General features: G+C 48.0%; 1 protein-coding gene across 1 annotated transcript in view; it reads right to left on the reverse strand.

Moving 5' to 3' along the window:
• SCD (stearoyl-CoA desaturase) overlaps nt 1-10,857 on the reverse strand; it is a gene marked incomplete at its 5' end in the record, with an annotated part of 14,413 nt that extends 3,556 nt beyond the window's left edge. Inside the window, 2 exons of the mRNA XM_010170001.2 lie at nt 2,995-3,125; nt 10,572-10,857. Of these exons, the coding sequence (XP_010168303.2) occupies nt 2,995-3,125; nt 10,572-10,857 (417 nt within the window). The remainder of the gene's footprint in view (nt 1-2,994; nt 3,126-10,571) is intronic.
• Nucleotides 10,858-14,149: the final 3,292 nt, after the last annotated feature.

Below are 14,149 nucleotides of genomic sequence, written 5' to 3' on the forward strand. Positions count from 1 at the left end.
CCCTGACATTTTGCATCGGTCAGCCTGCCTTGCTTTTCCTGGGATTGCCAAATCGGATCTGTTTAACTTGGGGGCGAGGTTTTTTTAACTTTATTTTTTTCCCCTTGGAAATCAAATGGTCTTAAACCCAAGGCTCTTCTTTAGAAATAAACATGCCATTTCAATGACAATTGTAAAAAAATACCCCCCTTCGGCCCCATAACCCTTCCATTTAAGATGCAAAATCAATACAGTTTGGAAAATGTCAAAGCTTTCATCATTTGTATTAAGAAATGATTGTTTTGTCCAGTTTTAAGAACAGGTTTTAATAAGCCTGTACTCATTCCTTTAAGACTCTGATGTGCTTAAAGCCATGTATTACACCACCTAGAAAATATGAGAGATCCAAGCATGCCTGCTTCTACTGCCTGTATTACACAAGACGCTTCTTAATCTCTTAAGTACATAGGACTTCCTCAGAACACTTTGAAGGTAGGGAAGTGGCATAATCACCCCTATTTCTTGCCTGGAAAGACTAAGTGATTTATTGACACAGGGAGCCTGTAGCAGAAACACAACTCCTCAAGTCCCTCTCAAGTGCTGTAACCACTCCTCCTTCAACTGAGGTAGAAGGATTTACCTGCGGGCCATGCCATAAGGGAATCATTGACATGGGCCAGAATTCAACTCTCACTTGTTTACAAATACTGGGAACTGGTGCCTTCCTTCCAGCCAAATCCTGAGCACCTTCAAGTATCACCAGCCCTCAATGATGTAAGCTGGAGCTTGGCCTCTCAGCATCCCCTCAGAAAATGAGGGAAGCCAGGAGCCTTCCCTATCCAGTAAGCAGAGAAGCACAGCCAGTACCTATGCTGCAAATGTTTCACCTGTGACCCAAAGTCTCACATCCCAGACCCTACACAGCATCATGTTATGTGAGAAATCCCAGCCTGAAAGCTGACAGAGAGCTTGGGTTTACACATCTGGGGAGGCTTTTCCTGTCTCCCAGAGATCCTTCTGCTGGAGGTAGGAGGCACAAGTTTGGAAAGAGATCAGGTATCCCATCTGGAGCACCTCATCGACCATAGCCTGTGCACAAATACAAATCAGGGGGCTCAAATCTGAAGAGTCAAAATCTTGATCCAAACTTTAGCACATATCTTTTCTACAGATCTTATTTTGGGACCACCTCTAAGCTGCAACCTTGTCTGAAAATCATGTTTTTCTGAGACCAGCAAGCAAAGCCTAGGGGAACACCTCCTTCCTTGGGAGTTTCCAGTTACAGGCTATAACCAGGACACCTTCTGCTGTGCTGCAGCTGCCTGGTCTTGCAGGTAGAGGAGCTGACTAGGGGCAGAATTCCCAAATTCCCTGAAATCACAAGCCGTAGGTCTTCAAGCAGCCAAGGGCATTTTCTAGAGGACCTCAGATAAGATAATCTGTAGTCTTCTCTGGCCTTAAAAGTTACCTGTCTGATCTTAGAGCTGCTGCCACTAATAGGAATTAGGTAAATTGAAAATACACCTTCTCTTGATCTCACTGAAAGTAAATAATTAAAAAAAAACCCCAAACAAATCCATGGGGAATGGTTCTGAATTTTCACTAAAACTTTGGATTAGTTCCTATTGAAGCTGAAATATCTGACTGTCTCTCATCTTTGTCTATTCCTATCCCCTACAGCAATAGCTCAGCAAATTCTTTCCTCCTGTGCCCTATAACCCTGTGAGAGATGGTCTTTGTGTGGTACTAGACAAAGCACAGCAACCCATCCCATTACCCTGCTGAGTGCTGGACCAGTAGCTGGAATCAGCAGCTTGGTCCTTCCTCTTCCTCATGAAAGACTCTGGTTTGGTACTAAGAGAAAATAGGCAAGTGAATCGTGTTTTAGAAAAGCTGAAAAAACCATCCCCACCCTATTCTGATTACACGTCAATGAAGTGATATCCTCTAGGGCTATGGGGTGGGGGGGAAGGGAGATTATGTCTCTAAAATGCCTGGTCCACTTGGGCTTTGCCCTTTCCCCATACCTCAGCTGGAGAATTACTTAGGGGCACTGTACTGATACTTTTCTGTTTGACTTCCAGCAGAAGGTGCTGCACCCTGACACCCTCCCAAGTACTTCCTACACATGAGCAAGCCTGCATGAAGTCCCTTCCAGAACAGTTGGAGGACAGAGTGTTGTTAGACCTGCCTCATAGCAGCAAACACAGGAACACTAAGATTTTTCCTGTGCCATGCCAATCTGGGATTTTTCTCTAACTTCTTCTAAAGGCCCATCTCTGCTACTTTCTACAGTCCTTAAAGACATTCCAGCTTGTTTGCTTTGTGGACAGTGAAGAGATTTCATGAGTGGTTAGGCAATATCCTGAGGTGCTTATCAGCTGCCTGCAGTCACTTGTTCCACTCTGAATGGGCCCAACCCTTCTCTCCTTGAAACATCACTGACCTGGGATTATTCCCTGGAAACCAGTGATGTAACTTACAACAGGATTACTCCTAAATAACATTCTTCTGAACCACAGAAGCATTCCCCTAACTGCAAAATTTCAAAAAGTTCTTGGTCTTTCCTCATCAGCAAATTCCACAGCCTGGCTCCCTGGGCTGTACAGATGTCTCCTCCCTTATCAGCTGTGCAGCAAGAAGAGGGTGAGGCAACCCGAACACCAGGAGAGCCCTTAGCACTTCCACACCTCTTTCATATGGACCTGGAGCAAGCGTAGGGAGACCACACCTTGAGGGAAGGGTACATTCCTGTTTTGGAGAGCTTTCCTTACCCCTGGTCTTGGCCAACAGTCCTCTCCTCACTGGGTTAATCTCAGAGTTACCCTCTGGTGAAGGTGAAGACAATGAGACAGACTCTGGCACCGCAGGGTTAGATGGAAAGGGCAGGTTGTTTCCTAAGAGGAGGTAGTAGGAGAGGGGAACCTCTCCATCAGCTTGTGTCCCATATCTGAGACAGGGATTCAGGGGAGCACTTCCTTCTGAGGACCAGTGGCACACTGAGGAGGTGCTTACCTGGAAGGCCACGGAGTTTGCAATAGTCAAGAAGATCCGCAGGGGCAGTGTGGCTTTGTAGGACCGATGGCTCCAGAGGCGGTGAGATCCAGCTGTTATCCCCAGAGCACTCACCAGGAAACACAGAATGGCTGGAGAGGAAAAGAAAGCGCCAGAGCAGTTAGAGCAAGTCAGCCTGCAACAAAATTTCAAGCAGAGCAACACAAAGGCAAGCCTTTCCCCAAAGCCATATAAGCAAAAGAGGAACCCATGGAGAGCACAGATTTGGGCAGTAAAAATCAACATAAGAGTGCCCAAGCTACCATAGGCTTCCTAAGTAATGTGGGGCAAATCACTTCAGCTCTTCATCTCTGACAAGGGAAGAGGGTCCCCCTTACAAGACTTGTCACAAGGGTTGGTTCTTCAGCTTAGTGCCATCTGTCATGATGCAGGACTCTCAAAATTGTATAAAGCAACTGCTTCATATAGCCCTGTGGTAACAGCTCTGCAGTCCATCAGGGAACAGCTTCCACCTTTCCTCCCACCCTGAATAATCAAGGGGCTTGCTTTCCTATCTCACCACTCCTCACTAAATCCCTTCTGCATTCTTTTCACCTAGAGGTGGTAGATGATCTTACAGTTCTTCAGGAGGACAGCTCAAGCCCAGGGTTAGATTTGTCTTCTGCTCCCTTTCTGAGCTGGCTAGAAAAAGATTTAACCTACCATCCCACTGAAGCCTGGGCTTCACCTTCAGCTCCACCACTGACTTAAAATCTACCCAGAGGCTCCCGTTCCCATCTTTTTGATCTCCAATTCTGCTCGGCTCCTGCACCATTTGTGGAAGGAAACTCCAAGGCCAACAACTCATTGCAAGTCATGCCCATGGCAGAGGCATGATGCTGGGCCAAGTTGAGCTTCAAAGCTGCTTCATGCATCCTCTCTCCACACAGGTCAGAAGGAATTCCTTGCCCCTCTGACAGCTAGTAAAAAAACCATATCCCTTTCCCTCTGGATCATGTGTTCATGTCTGCCCTGGTCTGTGTGTTCCCCCATGTGCTACTGGGACCGCTGGAATTTAACCTGGGTTCCAGCACCTTGTCCTAGAACTAAAATGGAGAAAAGACCCCAATAAGGTGATAGCAGCATTAAACTAGGAAGCTGGAGATAAGAAGAAAATTTAAGAAGAAAATTAACTCTTGCTTTAGGAAGGAAGGGTCAGGAAGTTTGGCAGAAAGTCAGAGAGCGTTCAATAGTTGGTTTGCTCTGCAAGCTCAGACATGGAGAGGGAAGGGTGCACATCTGCACATAGGTCAGCCGATTCACCTTCAGTTCCCTGGAGCAAAGGATGCCTTCTTCCCAGTCCCCCAGGGGAAACTCTTTCCTTGGTATAAATTTGCAGATTTTAGACAATTGGGTCAATCATGAAAACAGCTCCTTATTCTTACATGTAAACACATGGATAAGAATCACTGGTATGCTTGAAAACACTGTTCAGTCCAGCCAAATGGCTCTAATCAAGCTTATCTCAAACCCAGAAAATAGATACTCTGCCAGAAACTTGTCTGGAATCAGATCTGAGATGCATGCAAGGCACTGTCACCCTGTTCTTTCATTCAAAATAATCCAGGCTTTATTCCCTATCATCTCCTTCTCCCTCTTCCTTCTGTCACCACCTTTTTGTTTTTCTACATTCCAAACCTAATCTCTTATCCACTAAAAGCCAGTGTCAGCTGATTTAACATCCTCTTCTGGCCCCTTAAACTTTTCTGAGCCCTCATCGCTCCCATCCTGCTGTATAACAGTGACCTTCCCTGTCTGCTGATCCAGCCATGATTTCCCATCTTCATCTTCTCCCTTGGCTTCCCCGCTTGCTTCCGAATGCAGTGCAAGCCTCAGACCAGAGCAGCTCTGCTCATGTCTCCCTGCACCTCTGTGGTCTCCCAGAGGAGCCAGGCAGTCACTGGGCTGATTTATAGGGCCTGAAGAGGGATGAAAATGCATGCAAATGCAGCAGGATCCAGCCTTTGCAAGAGACAATGGAGCCGAGCAAAGCTCACAAAGCTGGCCAAACCTGGAGGAGAAGAGTGGGATGCTGGAGCAGGGCATTTCGTTCAGGTCTCCCTTTGGCCTCAATGATAGGAAAGTACTTATGCTGGACACCCTGAAGGTCTCACCCAGCCCCATGATGCTGACTTGAAAGTTATGAACCAGTTCATGACCAGTTTCCTTCTGGTTTTAAATTTTAAGACTCCTTTTACATCAGTCACTATCCCCACAGATTCATACAGAAGAGCAAACCTTGAAACATCTCATAACATATGACTCTGATTTGCAGAACCTCTCTGGCCTCAGATGCTGAAATAACAACCAAACCCGCTCCTGGATGTTTCAGACACTTCCTACTAGCGGCAGAAGTGTGACTCACCACCATTCTCCCTTGAACATGAGCTGCTATACCCTGCAAACAGCATTTCACAAAACCTCTGGGCAACTTTATGCCTACGGTGCACATCTCAGTAGCTGGGGGAGATTTTCAAGGGTGACAAGCAGTTTACAGCAGAGCTGAGAGCAGAGTCCAAGAGTCTGGATTGAACCTCCAACCTATACAGAATCTATGAGAAACACTAGACAGGGATTCTGTGGAAAACAACATCAGCTTCCAATAGATGTAGGGGGCAAATTGCAGGAGCAGGAGCCCAGGTCTCCACTGTGGAGAGTGGGCAAGTAGGCATGAGATAACGGTGCACTGGGAACAGAAATGAACTTCGCGATCTTTCATCATCTTCAATGGCACTAGAAAGTAAATGTCAGGTTAGGCAAGTACAGGCCCTATTTATATCCCTGAGTTCAGGCTTCCCTCTTTAGTGGATCCTCACATGCTGATCGGGATTTTTTGGTTAAAGAGGCCTCCAGGAAGATGACTCTGGCTGAGCACTGTGGTATTTAAGCTTTGCAAGAAGGAAGTTAATCTGTATCTCTTTTATACAGGCAATTCTCAGAATTTGCCAGTGGATATGCTCCTCAGGAAAAGATGACACCAGCAACGAAGATGTATCAGAAAGCACAGGGAATCACAAAAGAGACATGGTGGGGACACCGACAGACCCAGAAACCAGATAACCCAGTACTTGCTTTTGGGTAGCCCTGACTAAAGGCTTTTGTTAAAAATTTGGAAGAGTACCCACTCTTTTTGGGTGGGGTATAGAACAGTCACAGCCTTCATCCAAAGCCCATGAACCTCAGCAGCTCATGTTGATTTCTCTTGGAGCTGCGTCCCAGGTCACTACAATGGACACAACTCTCTAATTATAATTCCATGCTGCCTTGCCTCTTGTGCATATACAAGAGTAGACACTTTCTGTGGGAAAGGAGCTGATTTTCACGTCTATGCATACATGGCACCCAGCCCAACAGAAACCCAGACCCTCTTGGGGACTATTAGATCCATCAGCCATACCTCTGAGTTGTGACAGTAACAGGATACGGACAGTAAGATTGAAAAGCCTGTTGGAAAACAGCAGAATCCAGCACCCTAATGATTCAGAGGATTCATCCCTGTGAACAGGTACAATGGTGATCATTGCCTAGTCAGGGAATGAGCATCTCACAGGGAAGGAAGAAGAAAATCTCCTCCAAGATCATCCACTAGGAATGAAACTGGAAAGAGAACAGAGAAGGTGGAATAAAATAGCACACATTTTCACGGGTGCTTTGTGAAGCTGCCCCAGACTGAAAGATTTAGAGACTCTATGAGCTGAGGTTTCAAAGTCACCTTCCATACCATGCTTTGAATTATCCAAGATCCAAAAGATTGTCACCTCACAGATGATGTTCCCAATGACCCACTCAACTGGAATACAAAGAATTATGACCACTGGCAGTAATGTGCACTCGGTGCTCCAAAAATTAAAACCAAAACATTCTGGATTAAGTCACGTCTATATGACTCACTAGCCTTTACCTCTTCAGGGCCCAGATTCAGATGTCAAGTTATGATGGGAAGCCCGGAATGTGCTAAAGGCATTGTCACCTTCAGTCAACACCAAGGATGTTTATATGAAGAGATGTCCCTGCTCCAGCAATTGTCTTTGAGCTTCTGCTCAGTGCAAGGGAAAACTACAGCTTTAGATTGTTCCCTCCTTGCCTCCCAGCCCCTGCTTACCAGGTGGGTCATGCTACTCTCAAGAGGAGGATACGAAGAGCAAGGAAATATGTGCAAGCTGCATAAGGGGAACAGTGTTTAGGAGGAGGAACAGGAGTTAGCGTTGCTTAAACCTGACTTCCCTATCTGGCAAAATCAGGAGTTCCCCTCCACACTCAGAGGAGAAGCTCACCACCTCCTAGTTAAGCCTGTGAAGAGGACACTCAGTGGGGAGGTGTTGCCAGCAGTAGTCTTGATGGGAATGTAACAAAAAACTTCTGTAAACATTTTGCTGGACACATCGCTGGGGGTAGTACTGGCTGAAATTTTCAGGCTGTCAAGAGTTGCCTGAATTATCCAGCAAGATCCTCCTTGGTCCAAAGCAGCAGCAACAAAAAATGGTATCAACCCATGTTGCTGCCACTGCTGGCACTGCAGGGAGCTGGGGTATCGACAGAGCACCGCGTCAAGAGAAACTGTCAAGTGCTTTATAGATGTTGTTGGCCAGACCAAAAGGGGTTAACACAAATATTATCAGTCTGCTGCACCCGAGGGCCAGGAAGACAACCTGCAAATCATGTTTCCAGGGAGGCTCAGAGCAGCTAGAGAAGAAACTGTCAATCACCTTTGCATCCTGCCCTTCCAGACTCAATCTCTGTGCCATTTGGCAAATGACATGAAATCTGCCCGTGATCTCTGACAAGACTGCACAAGACTTTGTCAAGTGCAGTGGAGAAGACATAAAATAAAAGGGGAGCTGGCTAGAAAGCCACAGTGCTGGAAGGGCTTGGAGAGCTCTTGTTATGGTGAGCTCTCACCTGATCAACAGCCCTGGCTCGTTCTGGGAAGCTCTGTACCAGAAAGAGATCAGGGGATACAATGCACACAGCAACGCAGAACAGCAAACAATGATGAAGGCAGGGCTGGAGAGCTTGAGAGACAAAGAGGAATTAGCACACAGAGAAATGAAAACAAAAGAGGACACAGTAACCAATATAACTGGTTTCAGAGGGACAGGAACATCAAGGAGACGGTGGCCTGGATGAAGAGGGTATAAGCAGGGGATTGTTCCTTATAATAAAATACAGAAGGTAGGTCAGCTACCAGGCACTACAGCTGCCTGTAGCATCACAGCAGAGAACATCTGGGGCCATGTTAATTTTATATTATATGTACACAGCCTAAGGAAGGAATGATCTGAAAAACAAACAAAGAAACAAACAAAAACCCCAGCAGCTTCAGAACTACCACTGGGAGAGCTGCTTTGCCATGAGCCCATGGTGTACTGCTGGGAGAAACATAAGTCTCTGCTGCTCTGTCCTTGTGCGTAAAATGGGAACTGTAATCTTCGCCTTGCTACCAGGGGGTGCTGGGAAAACAACAGCAAGTCGCTGAGATGACAGCCACAGATGCCTTGTACATGCTAAAGAAAGGTATGAACTGAGAAAAGGGCAATGCAAGAAGGAACAAGGAGCCTTGCTGACAGGCCAGATGTGTGGAGGACCAGAGTATCCCAGCTCTGGAGGAGAATGGACCATAGGGGAAAGCTCTGACTTGCCTGCAGTGTGCAGGGGAGGGTGGTCCTTTCCCAGAACAAGTGCCAGGGATGCAAGACAAGGGAGCTCTGTGGAACTACTCAGCTTTAGTAAGCCCATCCTTTTAGTAAGGCAGGATGGATCTTCAGCCAGTCCAAAACAGTGCAGTTCCCTGAAACTCCATGTCCTTCTCCCATTCCCAGAGCATCTGTCACACCGGAAGCCTCCGAGGAATCTCGCAGTGCCTCACAGTGGCAGGAGAGCAACTGGCACTTCACATCAGAGTTGACTGAGGGAGGGGAGCAGGAAGGTCTGGCATCAGGTAAAAAGCAAGGCAGATTCCCACAAAATGCCATGGGATGCCATACAGACATCCCCAACAGGCACGTGGTTGCAAGGACAGTGCCTCAGAGACCATTCTGGGGTAAGGTGGAGCTTAGCAGAAAGCAAAACAGCATTCACCTTCTGGATGAAGATGCTTGAATCCACTTATGTCAGGAGATCTCAGGGGAGAAGGGTTGGATGGATTTGGAAATCACAGTGCATCTCAGCAGCTTGAATTAAACAAGTAAACCAGATTCCTCTTTTCCATTCTCCTTGCCCCAGTGCCCTGGGGATATCTGGCTAGGGTTGGAGGACCCAGCCTGTCAGCTCAGTGAGTGGGAGAAGCCAGCAGCAGCTGCTGAGCCTCCAGCTGACAGCCTGGGGATGGGACACACAGAGCAGGACCAAGAGCCCTGAAACGCTCCTCCAAGGTCGTGCTGAGGCTGCGTGTTCTGCCCAGCCCTGCCACCCTGGGGAAAAGCACAGCCTGACAGGTTTTCACAAGGGAAAGGCCCAGCAAAGTCTTTCATAACGGCCCCTCAAAAGGCCATGCTGGCTGCACAGGGAATACATTGGTGCCTCTGCTTTTGCAGATGCTGTAGCCAGCCTCTAACTGAATCCTGTGGATTCCAGTGATGCTCATGCCCCAGGCCTCTGCCTGTAAGAAGCTGAGGTGAAAAAGGAAAGAGTCAGCCTGGCTGTCCAGGGAGCCATCCCTTTCCCAGTCCAGCTCTGATGCTTGTTGCTCACAGCCATTGGAAGGACAGACTTTGAGAGCCTGACAGAGCAGGTGGATTGCTCCAGGGCCTGTGCACAGCTGGGCCAGCCAGGATGCTGGTCCCAGCTGAGCACTTTGCAGGAACACCGCTGAAACCAAAGCCAGGCCAGCAGGTCTCAAATTAGACTGTTGCTTTTTGTTTCAGGATGCTCTGTTTCACAAGAAGGCAGGGGCTGGATGCAATCTCTTGACCTCCCCACTGCGAGATGTTTGGCTTCTTGACTCCTCCATGGGTTCACAAAAAGGCTCATGGAACGCAAGGCTCCCCTGCAGCTTGGGCCCTGGGCCCAGCTGCCTTTCAAGCAGTCAAAGGAGAAATGTAGTTCCTATCCAGGGCAAGGTCTCTGAGAAAAGGGAGCTTCGCCTAGCTACCTTCTGCTGGGTTGTGTTTTCCTTTGGAATTTGCTGCCTGGAGAGATGCTTTTTTATTTTTTGAAAGTTGTCAGGCTTAGTTCCGGAATGATGGGAACTAATCTGTGCTTTTGTAAGAATGATAAAAGACCTGAGCTTCAGACTTAACTCTTGACTTTTATCTTCAGTACAACTGTATTTTGTCACACACAGTGGAAGCTCTGCAGGATTTATCCTCCCTTGGTAAGGACAGAAATGGTTCCTGTCTTTGGGCAGCAGCCTCATACCAAACAATGACCTGTACCTTGCCTTCCCAGCCACCCCTTAAAGTGCTTTTGCTAGCACCTTTCTTCCTAGCACCTCCACTTCCTTCTTTCTCCTCCCCAGGTCCATGGGCCTGGAGAAAAAAAATCACCATGCAACAAACGGGTTTGCAGATGACAAGAAACAAGCAGAGGAACATGCTTACCCCATGCCAATGTCTGGATCTTTGCAAAAGGTATCAGCGTCAACCCAAATACGGCCCCTAGATGCAGCAGGCTCATGAGGATGATATTCCTCCAGACGTATCGCGTGGGGGGCTTGGGGCCCTCCTTCTCCCGGTAGGTCTCATCAAAGATGTCATCTATCACGCCCCGGTCTCCTGCCAAGTCCTCATGATTGAGTAAGTTCTTCTCCATGACAGCATCCCCATTCCTGGTCACCCAGGAGTTGACAGTACCAACAGTGGTCGTGCTGGAAGCGGAGGAGAACTCCTTGGAGAGGTGTCAATGGAAATTTTCAAGAAAGGAAAGAGAGAAAACAAAACAAGAAGTTGGTGGTTACCGATGCAGGGAATTGAGACACAAACAGCTAGGCTGGCAGCACCAAGACCTGCAGCCTTCAGTTGCTCTGGCAGGCTGCATTCTTTCAGCTGAGCCCTTGGCATCAAGGACTCTGGCCTCACGGAATCATGGCCTGAGAGGGAGTGGGCCTGATCTTTCTGGGGAGGGTAGGTGAATGGTGGACTGGGTACAGAAAGTAAAGACTTGAAAGCCAGTCTTTTTTCCACTAGTGGCTTTAGCGAGGTCATTTGCAGGCTGCAGGGATTTTAATTTTCCTTCTCTTTTATTAGTAGGTGGTTTTAGGTGGGCTTGTGCGCAAGCAGACAGCAATAAAGGAAATGTTGTGAATGAACAAAGAGGTGGGAGAGAAATATGGTCTAAAACATGGTTTTATTATAAATCATTGGGCTGCTCCTGATATCCTGCTTCTCTGTGTCATCCCACCAGGGATCACTGGAGGAACATCAGGAAAATTCACAGGGGAATTCCTCTAGAGTGCCTCCTTATATCCCCCGGCCTCACCTTCCAGGTTGGGACATGGCAAGACCTACATGCTTGGAGATCAGTGGATGGAGTGGTGTGCTTCCAGTTAGACACCCCATCTCATGGCTTTTGCTAAGCCTCTTGTCCCTCTCTCGCATTTCACCCACAGGCAAACTGAGGCACAGGAAGACAATCCTCTGAACCAAGGCCACCAGCATGCAGAGAGGAAGTTCTAAGCAGCAAGTTGGCTCAGCCTGGCCGCTGGCTCCCTCCTGTAACTGTGACACAACACTCTGCACATGCTTGTTTGCCCTGGCTGAGTGACAGCCTGCCCAATCAGGCATGCATGACGAAAGGAGCGGGCAGGACTGACCCCAATGAGACAGGTCACTGAACCCTGAATCACCGATTTCCATCTCCATCATGATAGCCGCGTGCTTGCTGGTGCTTGCAGCCCTTTGTCAGGCCTGAGCCCAAGCACCCAACTGAGCTCGACCTCAGGGGTGCCAAGCACATGGGATACAAACAGTGAGAGGACACACCACTGCATCTCCTCGACTCCCAGGAACCCGCCCAAAGGACATATCCCTCCACTGCCCACGCCGCTGCTTCTTCCATGGGTGATGGGGCACTAAAGGTCAGCCGGCAGGAACAGGACAGCCGGGACCCCGGGAGGGAGCATGGCCAAGCCAGGAAAGCTCCCTTCCCAATAAAAATCTCTCTTCTATTAACAGCAGATTCACACTCAGACATTTGGGATTTATAAAAGACCACCATCCTGCATGGCCTAGTTTCCTGAGGGAGGCTTCAAAATCAGGCCAGGCAGCTTACGTGGCCACCTCAACTCCTCCCTTTCCCAAGGGTAGAGCTAAAGGGCTACAGGCATACCTTCCTATGGGGAGGAGCTGGCAAAGCTGACAGATTCCTCACATTTGGGAAGTAAAATGATCTCTACAGAGGGAGCCCTCTAAGTTTTTCCTTCTGGAATCAAAGGTTAGAAAGGAAAAAACCTGGACACAAAGTATCCTGCTGCTTTCACTGAACCCAGGCAGCTGCTGAACTTGGGACCGGCTTCTCTGCATCCTGGCTGTAGGCTGTCTCTGCCTGCCTTCCTAATTTATGTTTTAAGGGTATGATACTCTGAGCTGTTGGAGAATTGAGAGGCAATCCCCTCACCAAGACAGCCCTGAGAAATTGCTTCTAATCCAGATATGAAGCAAGGAAAAGTCCTGCCCATTCCAAAGTGCCAGATATTCTCATCTGGCATTTTGGCAGGAAGGCACAATTTTCTTCCTTGGCTGGAAGACAATCTACCAAAAAGACCCAAGACTTGCCTATGCAGGAAAAATTCCCAACAGAAATCTGGTGGTATAATTAGATGGATAACACTCCCCATATGGACGTGCTGCTTCCAGAGTAAAAATGTGGGGTTGGAATTGCATTTTTCTCCTCCGCAGTAGCTTATGTCACTGTCAAAGTTGCACAGGGGCAGAGAAGGAGGAGGGAAGAGCACAAAGGAAACAACAGAGAGGAAAAAAACCTCTTCTTCCAGAGTCGTAGTAGCCACATGAGGAATTTTACCAGCATACCTATGCTGCTGGAATTACACTGATATAATCAAACCAGTCATTTCTTACATGTAAACTAACCTAAATTCAAAAGGTCTATGAAGCAGCTGTGAAACACAGCTCTCCCGTTACAAACTTGGTGAGGGGAGCATAGGGGGAAGAGGGAGGGAGAGTGGACAGCTATTTAGCTGGAAACTGGGGAAATAAGGAGGAAAGAAAGATTATTTTTATCCCCCTATGGCTGTAGTGGCTCCTGTGGCTCCTACTGAGGAAAATGAGATGAGGATTGATCTGGGGTCTAGAGCTGAGAGGGGGAGGAGACCAACTAAATAATTTTCATGAGCTCTCCCTCATTTCTGAATGACTTCACAGCTCCCATCTGCAGAACAGATGTGTTTCCCCATCTCCAACCCCCACACCACCCTACCAGCCCTGAACACGCCATAGGTGATCCTGGCACCAAGCCAGCTTATACAACCAACTGCAGCTCAAAGGCTTCTGTGCTGGGTTCAGGCTAGGGGCTCCAGGGCACTCAGTGTTGGGTCCAGCATATTTGAATATGTTCAACGTGACCCAGGGACAGCATTCTTTCCAGCCTCCAGGACATGCCCCAAAATGCATGCCAAGACCACGAAACATGGTCTGAGCACACTCTCCTTGGACTCCATTTCGGGTGGGGAGAGGAGTAAAGTTCTTTACACCATAGCATCCCTGGAAGGTCACAGCACCTGCACAAAAGGACCCGGGGAGACCCCACGTGCTGGCAACCAGCAAGAGTGGGGCTGTAATTTACCTCCACTCCTCAGCATAGCAGAAGGGGGAAGGATGAGATGGCAAGAGCAGGAATACCAGAATCAAGCCCCTGCCTCCCCTTGGGCAAAAGGTGCCTGCCAGGAAGGGCAAAAATAAAATCTATAAAGATGCAACAACTCTATGTATCTTCCTGGTGCCAGGTTGTTATTCAGACCTTCTTATGCCAAAAACGGGCAGTGTCCCCATTGTATGCTTAGCTCAGGGCTCAGGCAATGCAGACACAGTCATTCATGTCATCTGGGCAGCTGGCTGCTTTCACCTTGAGTTTGTCCTAGAGACAGTCCCTGCTGCAAAATTTGCCTTAAAAATGTTGCAAGTGAAAGCCCTTTCTTATCGGTAAAAAAAGGGGAGGAAAAAAA

This window comes from Antrostomus carolinensis, unplaced genomic scaffold, assembly GCF_000700745.2.
Source record: "Antrostomus carolinensis isolate BGI_N321 unplaced genomic scaffold, ASM70074v2 scaffold28476, whole genome shotgun sequence".
Lineage (NCBI taxonomy): Eukaryota > Metazoa > Chordata > Aves > Caprimulgiformes > Caprimulgidae > Antrostomus > Antrostomus carolinensis.